Source organism: Adiantum capillus-veneris, chromosome 24 (genome assembly GCF_014529385.1).
Source record: "Adiantum capillus-veneris isolate H3 chromosome 24, ASM1452938v2, whole genome shotgun sequence".
In the NCBI taxonomy this organism is placed as follows: domain Eukaryota; kingdom Viridiplantae; phylum Streptophyta; class Polypodiopsida; order Polypodiales; family Pteridaceae; genus Adiantum; species Adiantum capillus-veneris.
In genome coordinates, this window is record NC_140954.1 from 25824878 (window position 1) to 25838997 (window position 14120).

Consider the following 14120-nt stretch of genomic DNA (forward strand, 5'->3'; position numbering starts at 1 on the left):
CATCAACATCGTCACCGACATAGAGTCAAAATTCAGCATATAAAGGATTTGCAGATTTCAACCCTTAGCATTCTCAGATTTCAGCCCGTCTTGTCGTCGTCCTCATCGTCGGCAAGTCCAAGCATTATAGAGATTTGTGCAATCATAAGTAGACCGCTCTCGCCATAGAGAGTGGGGCCTTCGGAGGAGGGTTTGACAACTTCCGGTGTCGTATTCTCTTCTCTCTCTATCTCTCAGTCTCATGCACTTCCATTCACAGTGTCCATTCACTTTGTTTGTGTCCATTGCACTCTCTCACTAAAGGAACGGAAGCACTAAAGGAACGGAAGGCTCTCCCTTCCGTAAGTAAAAGGAACCCTTGAGCACAGTTCGGAGCACTCATCTTGAGCAAAGTTCAACATTCACTTCCACTGCACCTTACATGTTCCCAACAAGAAAAGCGTACTTGCTGGTGTGAATGGCAAGGCAATGCATGCAAACTTTGCAACGGCGGGCAGCCCTGAGTTGGGTTAGGTAGTGGAACACTAAGAACTTCAACCTGTGAATGGGCATAGCTCACCCCAAGAACCATAACAAATATGCATTGTTCTGTGTGTGCAGGTAGCTCTTTGCAATTGGCTTCAAACTACAAGGGCTGAACATTGTCGCAGGGAAGCTATAGGTAGGGCAGTAGACGCGGGAGGAGGCGAGAACAGCTGCGAGGGCTCTCTGCAGGTCGTGCACGCAACAAACAGTTCATGCAGGGAGAACGCGCGTGCAAGCAGCTGTTGGGCACGACAACACGGGCTACAATGGTGAAGGCTAGGGTTTCGACAACCTGCGACAGGCGCTGGAGCTAGAGTTCGCACTACCTCCAAGCATAAGTTTCACATTCACCTCTCTCTCTCTCTCTCTCTCTCTCTCTCTCTCTCTCTCTCTCTCTCTCTCTCTCTCTCTCTCAAAAAAAAAAAAAAAAGAGGGGGGGGGGGGGGGGGGGGGGGTTTGCTTTAAACCCTTTGCATTACATAAAATCAACCATAGGTCCATACCCAAGAGATATGAGAAAACCCCTGAAGGATATACAATGAGATCATGAGGGAAAATCCCAATAGGATACATCTGGGGGATGAAGATACTTAAATGAGAGAGCGAAATGTAGCTATCTAGCTTTTAATTACCCTACACAAATCTACCCAAAGCTCTGTCCACCTCAGGCAATGAAGCAGACACTACAAACTCCAAGGCTAGGTATCTGATTGATGTAAAGCATCCACTGTAAAATCCCCCAGGCAGCTCACAAAAGCAAAGGAATAGTGAAACCCCTAGGCTGTATCCAAAATCATCGGCATCCACTCTTAACATTTCCTGATATGGTACTCTGAAAAAGGATGCAAATCTATGGCACAGCCATACTGTATGAGAAGCAAGAAGGACCCAATCATCGTCTACCACAAAAGCCAAGAAAAGGTACTAAGATGCACATCTCTCCCAAAGGCCCTACTAAACTGACTCCCAAAAAACTTTGCAAACAATTTGATATTCAAGAAGTAATTGGCCTCAACCATTGTTTGTTGTTGTAGGGTATCATAAACAGCCTCCCTCGTCCCAAACAAACCCTCAGTAAAACCTCACTCTATATCTGATCATGGGAGCTCCCTCTGACCCAAGGAAAATGTGACGTCAGCCTCAGAAGAACAAGAAAAACATGTCAACACATAGTGGTCCACTCCTCAAACAGAAATCAATCGCAAAGAACTGTGCCGGCAAGATCTCAAATAATAGGATATCTGCTGGTAATACAATACCTTATGAATAGTCAAACTTCTCTACAAGCTGAGGAGACTCACTCTCCTGCTCACCATCAACAGTGACTATTGTAAGAGGTAGTTGCGACTGAATCTCCAAGGGATCGAAAGCCTATTGAATTGGCCTATCTTGGGGCAGCTCAGACTGCTCCTCAACTTCCATTGATTGTTGGTCCTCAAGCTTTATCGCTCAAGCTAGCTGCTATGGGACCTCCTCTCGATCCTCATCTCGTAACCTCTCCTCACGAGGTCTATCTGACACTCTGCTGTTGTTTACTCTGACCCCTCGGATCTCTATCATTCTATTGTGCAAGGCCTTGCTCCTGTGTAGAGCTCTACTAGGTTTCTCTCTCTCTCTCTCTCTCTCTCTCTCTCTCTCTCTCTCTCTCTCTCTCTCTCTCTCTCTCTCTGTGCCCACCCCTCGCATAACCTGCAACGCACCCCCCTGTTTTCGCATGCGTAACCTACAGCTCTTTCCCCACAGTCCGCAACCCGCAACGCGCCCCCACCACCCGCACCCCCCCCCCCCCCCCCCCCCCCCCCCCCCCCCCCCCGGGCAAGGTGCAGGTTTTTTCCAAAAGAGTTTCAAACGGCTTTCTCAGCCCTGCAGAAAAACAGTAATTGCAAGCAAAATTAGAAATTTACAGAATTTGCAGAACTTACAAAAATTGCAGAATTGGCAGTTGCAAAAAGCGGGAATTTGTTTTGATTTACAGAGATTGCAGGAAAGGCAAAATGTATGCCCTGTATGCTTAAAGTGGGGGAAACATGTATGCATAGTGTGGTGCGTGTGGTGCCGTCTCCTACTAGCATCGCAAATTTCCCTCTCGTTTTTTGCGGCGATCAAGCATGAGGAAACAGAAATCATAAGCTCTACCCTTTAGAGGATACAGTTCAAAAATGCAAAGAAGAAATGACCGAAACATTTAACAAGATCAGCCGCAACTTATTGGGCACAATAAAAATGCTCGACGAACACGTGTTGGCCCAAGAAAGCAAGATAGCTACACTGGGAGATCGTGTGACGGCCCAAGACGAAGGGATTGCGTCACTCAAGAGGGAGCTCGCAGAGGCACGATCACGAAACACACTTGAAGAGGGAGAATTACAACCTTCAGTAATAGAAGAGCTAAACACGATCAAAGAGCAAGTGCGAGCCATCAAAGAGAGGGAAGAGCAGCAGCACAAAGAAATGACGACCTCTTGGGTGGACGTTATTACAAAGACTCAACAAAAGGCAGATGAGGTCGAGAAATGGATTGAGGTTGCTAAGAAAGGGAAAAGCAAGGAAACAATTACGTCCATACCCACCATAATTAACCTGACACTAGAAGGGGAGCAAAGAAGGCGTGTGCGCTCTCTGCATGTGAGGATTTGCGGCCTTAAAGACAAAGATAATGTGGACGAAGAGGTAAAAGAACTCTTGGCTTTGATGGGGGTTCATGAGCCGATGCACAAGAGCTTGGAGAGTGGGCAACAAGAAAATTGGGAGCAAGGGGGAAACCTCGAAAGAAAGGGCACTCATCCTTCGTTTTCCCTCCATGGAAGCGAAGGACTTTTTGAAGAAGAGACCAACTCTCAAGAAAACGGGCATCTTTCTCGGGGATGACCTTACCCTCTCACAGATAGCTCATATGCAGGAGGTAATGCCAGAGATTAGAGCGGCAAGGGAAAAAGGTAAGATTGCTTTTTACCGAGATGGAAGAGTGGGGATATTGGAGCCACGCTCCATATAACGGTGTGAGACCTATGGGACCACACTCAAAGTTGCTACCTAGAATTGTAATGGATCTATGCGTCTTGATGTGGGTGCTTTTGAGGAAAGTTTTAGTGGGAGAGATATCATCTTCTACTCTGAGACGCATCACGCCCCCGGGCAGTCTATGCCTCACATTAGTGGATACATATGGGAGACCGCATGTACACACGAGACACGATCAGAGCACAGAGGGTGGGGCTCAGGAGGAATGGCAGTGTTATTCAAGGAGGAGTTGCAACCATTGATACATATAGCTCGCAGGGATGAGCAAGCTAGGTACATGTGGGTGAGATTGAGAGCAAAGACAGGCAGGAATCTTTACATTGCTATTTTCTACTTTCCCCCGAGTACGTCAGCGTATGCACCACCCAGAGGACAGTCCCCCTTTTCTATTTTGGATGATGACATCTAGAAGTTCTCTAGAGATGGTGACATCATCATTCTAGGGGACTTCAATGCTAGGATTGCCCATCATCAGACAGTTTTTTATGATACTTCAGAGGAGATGCTAAGAGAGCTAGATGTTGCAGAGACGGGCCTATCCAGACTATCACAGGATGGGAAGCATAATGAGTATGGACGACACTTGATAGACATGGAGACTGCACATGGATCGGTCATCTTGAATGGCCTACAAAGATTTCCCGCTGCAGGGGGTTTTACATGCTTTCCACACAGACATGGGGCTAGCACAATGGATTATGTCATGGCACAGTCGAGTCTCATCTCTAGTATCCAGGACCTCACTGTTGGACCTAGACTTGTTGGTGTGGTAGTGGATCGTGCTCTTGTGTCACTGACCGTCTCTTTCCAGTTTAGTGTAGTACAGCCACAGGCAGCAGCCCCTACTCGCTACACCTTAACGCGGGAGACGGACTCTGTATACATAGATGGGATCTACACACGCTTGTGTACAGAAGAGCCAGGGCGACCTTTGGAGGAGCTTACTACTATACTGACACAGACGTTACATGATACAGCAGCAGAGACATACCCACACACACAGCCTGAGCAAAGACGCCGTTCTGGGAGCATGCCCCAGAACAGCTTGTAAGATGAGGAATGCCGCGAGACCAAAGCTAGACTTCAAAGGGAGGTGCTTTTGGGAGACATCACTCACAGACAATCACAGATTGACTTCCGACGCCTAGTGCGGCGGAAGAAGAGGGCATTTTTGGCTCGCCTAGGATCTATACCAGCTATTCTTGAGTCAAGACTCACGTGAGGCATGGCGGCTCTTTCATGAGCATCCCCCCCCCCCGCGCCATTACCTCTACAGAGGCTTGGGGTCAGTACGCGTCATCTCTGTACACAGTTCCTGGACAACCGCCCCTTCCCGACCCCCCCGATCCATGCCCCTACACATGTGCTTTTTTCACCGCCGAGATGGTGAGGACGGCCATTGACAAGATGAGGACTGGGAGAGCATATGATCATGATGGCTTAGTGGCTGAGCACTTCATGCATGCTAGAGATCTACTAGCAGAGCTCCTAGCAGTTATGTTTAATCGTGCCATGTGTGATACTTTGAGCCTATCTACTATTGTACCTATCTTCAAGTCAGGAGACCCTATGGAGCCTGGGAATTATCGCACTATCATGATATCATGATCGGACACACATTGGCACGGTTGTACGCATGCATTCTTGAGCAGCAGCTGAGTAGATGGACAGAGAGGGAGGGGATACGCACAACCAAGCAGACAGGATTCAAGAGTTTTTTTTCTACTCTTGACCATATCTTGACACTCAGAGCCATCATTGAGGAGGACAGATCACATGGGAGACGGATCTATTGTAGCTTTGTGGACTTCCGCAAAGCATTTGACACAGTACCCAGAGCTAGATTGATGCGTAGATTACAAGAGATGGGAGTACCCACAGAGCTCATTTGGGGGGGTCATGGCACTATACAGGTCAATAGTGGGACATGTACGCACCTCAGAGGGCCTATCTACAGCGGTTCACTCCACTATTGGGGTGAAGCAGGGTTGCCCGCTCTCTCCTACTCTATTTGGTATGTATGTGGATGCGGTTTCTCACTACATTGAGAGAGATGGTGATAGAGGTGCATAACTGGTAGCAACATGGATTCCACTATTGTTATATACTGATGATATTGTGTTGATCTCCGACTCTCCGGAGGGGATGCAACGTCAATTGGATGCTTTGCATAGGTTTGCCCATGAAAGTGGTTTGTCTGTCAACCTTGGTAAAACCAAGGTCATGGTATTTTATACCACCCCACAGTGGATCAGGAGGTCAACGCCTGCATTCACATACGGCCAGAAGATAGTGGAGTATACAGATGCTTACACCTACCTTGGAATGTTTTTTAGTGGACCAGCATTTTCATTGAGAAGAGCAGCATTGTTAGGTGCAACGGAATGATTGTTTGCGCTTTGCTCAAGATGAGTGCTCCGAACTGTGCTCAAGGTTCCTTTTGTTCTTATGGAAGGTAGAGCCGTCCGTTCTTAATGAGAAAGTGCTATGATCACAAACAAAGTGAATGGACACTGTGCGTGCAAGTATACGAGACTGAGAGATAGAGAGAGAAGAGAGATACGACACCAGAGACGTAAAATCCTCCTCCGAAGGCCCCACTCTCGTCGGCGAGAGTGGTCTACTTATGATTGCACAAACTGGTACAAACTGAATGCATGGGACTGATGCAAGTCTAGGCTATGTCGGCGATGACGACGGTGAGGACGAAGTCGACCTAAGGGCTGAAATCTGCAATCTTTCTACTGCTGTCCAAAAACGCTATGGGCTGAAATCTGCGATTAGTCCAAAACCGCTGATTTGGGGGGCTGTTTTCTGTGGGTCTTTGTCGCTGAAAATCTGCAAGTTTAGGGCTGAAAACTGAGGTTCTTCATGGCTGAAAACTGAGGTCTTTACCGGGCTGAATCTGCCACACTTTAGGTGAAAATTGCCGGTCTTTATCTGCTGCTGAAAACCAAAAAATGTTAGGGAATCTGATGATCAAAAACGCTAGCAGTTGTGGTCCTTGCAAAAACGCGAGGTGCTGGGTACTGTTGGCGATGCAGATCTGATGCAAAAACGCCAAGCTGGGGATGCTGTGCAAAAACGCTAGGTGAGGGAATCTGCTGCTTGGAGGGGAAAGTCCACCAAGGTTCTTGTGAGAAGTTGCCTGCTGAGCTTGGCTCCTGTTGCCTCTTCTGCCAAATAGTGCTAGCTCTAGTTTGCTTATATACAAACTTAGCAAAATTGCCCTACCTACTTTTCTTATAAAGTCACTTAAAAATAATAAGTGAAAAATGTCAAAAATAGGGAAAATAGGCTAAATGCACTGGAAAATTTCCCTGATGGATTCTGATGGGAATACTGATGATCATGCTGTGTGCAACCAGAGGATATGCATCTACACTACGTGACTAGGCATGCACGGTCTACGAATAGACTCACAAAAGTGCCAGATCACTGCTAATCTAGACTTGACTCAACTGACTGAACCCTGCTGTGGTGTAGCTTGTCCACGGACACATAGGGTTGGGATGTGTCACGTGACAAGCAGAGACTAGATTGACCAGAGCCCATGCAGCATTGGGTAGATTGGAGAGGATGTGTTCACATGTTCAGTTTCAGGAGCCTCGAACGAAGCTCTGGCTCTTTGACACACTGGTGGCTTCTGCATTGGCAATTGCTCTATGGAGCAGAGATTTGGGAACCTTCATTGGACCATCACGGAGGACAGGTCGCACTAATGGATGGGGGGACATGGAGAAGCGACTAGTCTCTATGATCTTACGGCTCATTAGAGCTAAGGCTTCAGTACCACGTGCCATTATCCGAGCAGAGCTAGCTGCCCCCCCACTAGTGGTTGAGGTGCTCACCAGATCTGTCTCCTTTATACACCGCATGTGGGAACTTCCCAGAAACAGATATGCCCGCCTTGCACTTGAGTCCTCTCAACATTTAGCCATGCAGGGAGATACAACATGCTGGTAAGGGGAGATGACATCATGGTTTCAGGCGTATGGGTTCAGCATAGACAGACTGCCCCCCTTCCAGTAGTCACTGGATGCACCCTCTCTGACTCTTACACAGTCCAAGATCACCAGGCTCATCCGCCAGGACCTGACTCAGCTAGACACCAAGGGGGACATGGATACAGCCAACACAAGAGCTGGGCACAAAGATGGCTTTCTACAGAGAGCATCTTCTCCAACTTACGGAGGACGGTTTTGTGACGAGGCCTAGATACATGGACATCCACTTGTCTCATGGGATACGATGTGCTATTGGCCAGATACGCACATCTTCACACCAGGTGCGGATCGAGACTGAGAGATACAGCAGAGTACCAACAGAGACCAGGACATGCCTCCTATGTGACCTGGAGCCTGAGACAGAGTTGCACTACACATGCCACTGCCAAGTCTACTACGAGATACGCGGCCGCTTCCACTGCTTGTTTAGAGAGGGCTTCGGACCACTCTCCAGAGTCATGCGGTACGAGGATCAGAGATGCTTGGGTCTGTTTTTGCTTGAGCTACGCAGACACAGAGAGAGCCTGATGAGGAGAGAGGCCAGCCAATCTCAGAGACGGATCATAGACTTCTTTAGAGCAGACACTAGACACCCGGAGGAGCTACTACCACAGGAGAGCTCGCCCCGCCTCACACCAGAGGCACATTGATCGACCAAGCAACCGAGCTAGGGAGATCCAGACGCCCACGACTACAAAGGACTACACAGCATCGACGGAGGCTGCATCAGAGGATTCGGATCACTTGGCCCGACATGCACGACGCCGGGTCAGGCTATTAACCATGGAATGAGATCCGCCAACGACAGATGCTGGATCTTTTGTGATCTGCGATTTAGCTATCCCACCTAGCTGCTTAGATCACACCTAGCTGTTTCGGATTCCATCGCATTTTATTTTGTCATTGTATTTTGTCATATTTGTTACTCTGATTTTGTTTTGGATTCCATAGCATTTTATTTTGTCATTTTTGTTACTCAGACTTTATATCAGATCCACACCTATAAGAAATTATGTGTATGTAGTTGGATAACCATGACTTATTCTCGTATAGTTGGATAACCATGACTTATTTTCGTCTGGATAGATAGGCTCCACAATTTTGGCCATATCTCCTAGATCATAGCTTCAAAACTTATTAAAAAAATAAGGACATAATGATCACTTCAACGCCTACAACTTTTTTGTTGAAAGTGTTTTCCAATTCTAAATGAAAAAACTCAAGAAAAATCTCACAACAATATGTGTCTGTCTTTTCCCTTCCACAAGTCTTCCAGGTGGTCCCCTCTTGACTTCATTTGCAAGCCTTGTGTCCACAAGTGAATTATGATTGAATTTGATAATATCTGGTTGACATCCTCTCTCTCTCTCTCTCTCTCTCTCTCTCTCTCTCTCTCTCTCTCTCTCTCTCTCTCTCTCTCTCTCTCTCTCTCTCTCTCTCTCTCTCTCTCTCAGTGGACTTTAGCAGTTTAGAATTGAATCTCGGCATGGATGCCAAATTACAAGTTACGTACACTTAATGTTAAAACACCCCTCAAGATAAATAAATATTTAACCAAGTAGTATAGAAAAAAATTAAAAGCTTAAGGGAGCTCACAACATATCGAAAGGGACTCTTGTCATAGAAGCATTGCAACACCCACTAATGCAAGTGGTCCTCTAATTAACTCGATCCTTCTTGGGCGCCACTAACAACAACTATATCACCAACCATACCATCAAAATATTAGCATAAGTGAATATTTCTATTTTAGTGCTCTCGCTAATCTCAAACAAGTCTTTCACTTCCTCCCAGCACTCCGACCAACACATTTGTTCTATAGGGACATATTCAACACGACGACGTTGCGCATTAGGAGACACAACAGAGATGAAGCCATTGTCCATATAGGTAGCGAGGGTTCGGCACCTGCAAGCACACAACTCAAAACGAAGGCGCCACACAAAAACATGTACACAAAACAAGCACAAGTAAAAGCATCCACGACCCCACACACACACGACAGCCAACCAAACAACTAGAAGCAAAAGCACAAATATAGGGACACACAAACAAAATGCACCTTAGTAGAAACTCAAGGCTAGAGAAGGAGATATAGCTAACACCTACTACAGCTTGGTTAACAACGTTGTCTCGTTGTTTATACGAGAGAGGAGAGAGGGGGGGGGGGGGGGGGGGGGGGGGGGGATACGTGGTCTACTATCAAAGATTGGGTGCACCAACATCCCACACAAAGAAGGGAACATAGTGCATTATGTGTACTTGGATCCATGGACCTTAGAGAGCTACTCATATCCTTCAGGATACCATAGAGTTCAATTTAAGCCGACCACACTTACCTCTCTTCACAAGCCATCACACCATAGACATACTTCACTTCACCCGTGACCTAGGAAGGTCTATGTGATTACTATGTGCATGACCGCCTACTCTAAATGGCACCCATGAAAAGTCTCACCACTCAGCTCTACACACCCATCCTCAATAGATTGGCATACACCACACATTCTTGACCGTCCCTACCAAGGCGTTTTCCTCTCACTAGTCCACAAAGGACTATTGTCACAAATGGGAGCGCATAACAAGATCAAATATACTCTCACAAATAGAGTTTCACTTAATGCTGAGAGAGAGAGAGAGAGAGAGAGAGAGAGAGAGAGAGAGAGAGAAGATTGTTATAACGTTGTAGGAAACTATCACAAGAGACCTTACATATTTATCCGACGAGTAGAGTTGAACTCAAGACCTGTTATTCAAGAGGGAATTGGCATAACCAATATACCACACTTGGGTGATAGAAAGGTTATACCATTTTCCTCTTTTTATTAGCACACACCCACATATCCACACACACACCCAAGAAGAAGATTTTTTCCTCTTTTTATTAGCACACACACACACACCCGAGAAGAAGATTGTTTTAACGTCGACTATCCCAAGAGACCTTAAAGATCTATCCGACATGGAGAGAGAGAGAAAGAGAGAGACACCCCCCCCCCCCGTAAAGAGTATCTTTATTATTGGAGAGAAGTCGTCATACAAGCAATCGTACCAACCGTATTATGACACACTCAATGGTACTCGGAAGCCTCAGCTTCCTAGTCTCAGGGAAAAACCCTATTCCTAGGAACCTCTGTTCCTTACTCAAATCCTTGAGAACCAAGGTTAACACCTCTAGAACTCACCTTCTAGTCTTAGGGCATGGTATCCCTTTGTAACTCTGTACTGACTCTATTCCCAGAGTCTAGCATCAACTATGCTATCCTGGACGCACAATCCCTTCTTGGGAATCTCTATTCCCTCATCCCAACTTGAGAGTCTATCACTCTCAAATCTGCGGGTCTACTCCCAATACCTAGGATGTGAAACCCTTGGGTTGATCTGGCATTGTTCCCACATAGCGCTTTTCTCGTGTCGAGGCTCATCCCTTCCTCTGTTTCTACTTCCTCCTATGGAGAAAGTGCAAACATTTGTAGATCAAATCATGAAAAGCATCACCTGTGAAGACTCAAAACTCAGAATACAACTTCCCAAAAGCGATCTCTACGCAAAGAAGCTTCTCTTCCAATCCTCCACACAGTAGAGGTGTGTAATTGGGTCCCTTAGCCCCGTCTACAATGTTTAAGGGGCAAAGAAAAACAACAGCCAGTTGCGATGGAAACAATATCCAAAGTTACTTCTTCGCGATGGAACTTGTCTACATGGTCCTGGCGTCAAGTGGTGCACTCAGGGCAGCCATAGGGGTCTTCGACACCGTCTTCTTGGTGACTAGAGTCTGCAGCAACAAGGCCGAATTTTTCTCCTGCGGGCCCTCAAACTGGTGCGCTAGTAGTTGCTTTTATAGGCACAAAGGCCGACAAGAATAGGGGAAAATTGGTTGCCCAAAATAGGGCCAAAGGGGGCACCTAGAGGGGGGGCAAATGTTAGCCTGCTGCCAACGCTAGAAAAGGGGAGAGAAAAAACAAAAAGGCTCACCGCACTGCTCTCTCACCCTGCGTACCTCTCCCCCCGCTCGCGCTCCCTGTACCCTGCAGCCATGCGACATCCTTGCACCCCCCACTGCTCGCGCTCCCTTTCCTTGCTCGCTTCGCCCGCACCAGAAACAAGAGAGTGATGTACATAGTCTATATACAACATGTCTTGTTTATCATAAAACCATGGAATTCATAACATCTGCTTTGTCCAGGCGCATGATGAGGAAATCTAGGTTCTCTTTGTAATCAGCTAGCTCGAGCGACAAATCTGGAACCATCCGGTTCCATACATCGATGTCCTCGCCAGGAGCCATCTTCACGCGATACTCAGTCACTACCCCGCATCTGCAGACGCAACATATGTGACAATTTTGCGTCCACAAAATTGTATAAGTTTTTATTATCAAGGAAGATGGTCGCATCATGGCTATCGCTCATGCAAAAGAGCGTATTTAAGAAACACTTTGGTGTCACATTTGCAATCAGTGCATAAAATGAGCACTAAAACAACAAATTTCGCATTGAAATGAGCCAGAAATCTGGATATTAGTTGTTGGAAAGGCTACTAGTGGATGGGTGGGTACAATATTCCTTGTTCTCTTATCTAGAAGAGCATCATGGCCTTAGCCACAGCATCTTCGACATTTGTTGGAGCTTTACCTTTGAGTAATGCCCAATGGTACTCCTCATGTAGGCCAAGGATATACATGTGGACACCATGTTCTGATCCAAATGAGTAAGACACAAGGCTTCCTTGAAGGCGGTGGTATAATGGTCGAATGACATTGTTTTCATCAACAGGCTCTGAAGGATCCTTTCTGGCGAACTGATCGAAGAATTTCACACAGAAATTGTCACGAGGACATGGCAATTGCTAACTTGAGTTGTTGGTTTCTTTCCGATGATTTTTGTTTAATTTTTGGGACCCTCTTTTTGAAGTTGCAAATGGTCGGACATTGTATGGCCAGTGTGAAACGGTCGACGACCGAGAGTTTCACCCGCAGTCTGGAAGGGCAGATCACCACGAGTTGGTCGGGCCAACCGGCACTGGAATCCGAGCAATAAAAGGGTGTCTAGGATCAGTGCAAATTCATTTAGGCCCCTCGCGACACTTATAAGTTGGTGGGTACTAGGAAATTAACTCAAAAGAGACATAAGAGACACATGGCGGCTCCTGAGCAGCTTTCCCAATATGCATGAATAGGGGACGCCCATTTCAAGAGAGGGGACTGATTTCAGCCCATAAGTGAGCTGCAATGTGTGTGAGTAGTGGGTGCAAATGCTCACAACTTTAATGGAAAGCTTGCCTTCTCCCTTGCTCTATGTAGCGCGACAATTTGCTCTCGCGCATCTCTCTCTCTCTCCTTTGCACAAACGGTAATGCCTCACTACTTGGGCTTCTCAGATGAGCATGTACAATTCTGGGGGTTTTATGCGTGTTTGCCAAGGCAAGAGCCTTCTGTACAGGAATCGGATTAGCTAATTGCTAATTCCCTTCAAGTACGCACGATTCCATCGCGAAGGAATGCGAAAACGGAGAGTTTCGTCGCGTGAAAACTTGTCCGATTTACAGGGGAACTATTCCATTGCGTGCGGGAGAACCTGAGACACGCGTGCGTAGGCGTGCTTGCTCCGCTCGAAACGGTCCAAAACAGAGAATTACAACCTGCTGTGTTTTTCTGCAGGTTTAGGGTTTCGCACCTAACTGCAAGGAATCGAGGGGAGCCTCAGAAAGGCCTTGGAATGCGTGTACAAGCAGTAGGCACCTAACAGTGGCAAAACAGAAAATTACAGCATGCTTAAATTGACCTGCAGCGCACTGGAAAGCTTCCATACCACAAGGGAAAGTGTCCTTGACGTGTACTTTTGACCTACAGGGATATTTGCGCCGTTAGGCTGACGAAATTTGATCAAAAACCTGCAATTACAGCCATGGACAAGTTTGGACAGCTTGGTGAGGGTTAGGTGGAAGCGTCCGGATCTTTTATTTGCCAGGGGAGCCTCGAGAAAGCATTGGGTGCTTGTACAGGACAGTTTAGAGAGATTTCTCGCGAGGAATCTCGTCTAATTCAAGGGGCAAGTGACCCACATGTGCAAGAGCTCGAGGGCTATCCACAGAAGCAATCGGCACGCAAATCGGAGCGCAATACAGAGAATTCAGCAAGCTGCAATTTCTCGCCAAGTTTTACAAAGAGCTCTAAAGTGCGTGGGAAGTCAATATTTGCTTGGGATTTTGTCCATGGAGACTTCTATTGTGGTTATGTTGCCGAAATCAGGTTGGAGTAGAGGAATTTCAGCTCGATAAAAGTGGGACAGCTTGAAGAAGTTTACACATTTTTCTCAAGTATAATGAGAATAAAGAAATACCGAAAGGGGTGCCAGTCTTTGGGGCCAACAGGGTGTCGTCGTCCGCTTAGTAGCGCTCTAGCTGCCAAGCTAAAGACAGAGTACACGAACTTGGAATTACACTATGGTTGACAGGACAAATGACACCAAGGAAGAGGGTTTCTCTTCACAGGACAGATAGGAAATTATGAATGTTCGCCCTGCCAAAAGTGGTCAAATTAGGGCTGATTTTCTGCTGCGTTTTTAG

The 14120-nt window shown here is 46.7% G+C and overlaps 1 protein-coding gene across 5 annotated transcripts in view; it reads right to left on the reverse strand.

The window, feature by feature from the left end:
• Nucleotides 1-991: 991 nt before the first annotated feature.
• Nucleotides 992-14120, reverse strand: part of LOC147426114 (uncharacterized) — a 33776-nt gene continuing 20647 nt past the window's right edge. For 3 of the 5 annotated variants that reach the window (XM_086498055.1, XM_086498053.1, XM_086498054.1), the window contains one exon: nucleotides 9251-9461. In XM_086498055.1, coding sequence (XP_086354181.1) covers nucleotides 9251-9461 — 211 coding nt within the window. Of the gene's footprint in view, nucleotides 2108-8616; nucleotides 8859-9250; nucleotides 9462-14120 lie in introns of those variants that run through there. The other 2 variants (XM_086498056.1, XM_086498057.1) reach the window with 2 other exon arrangements.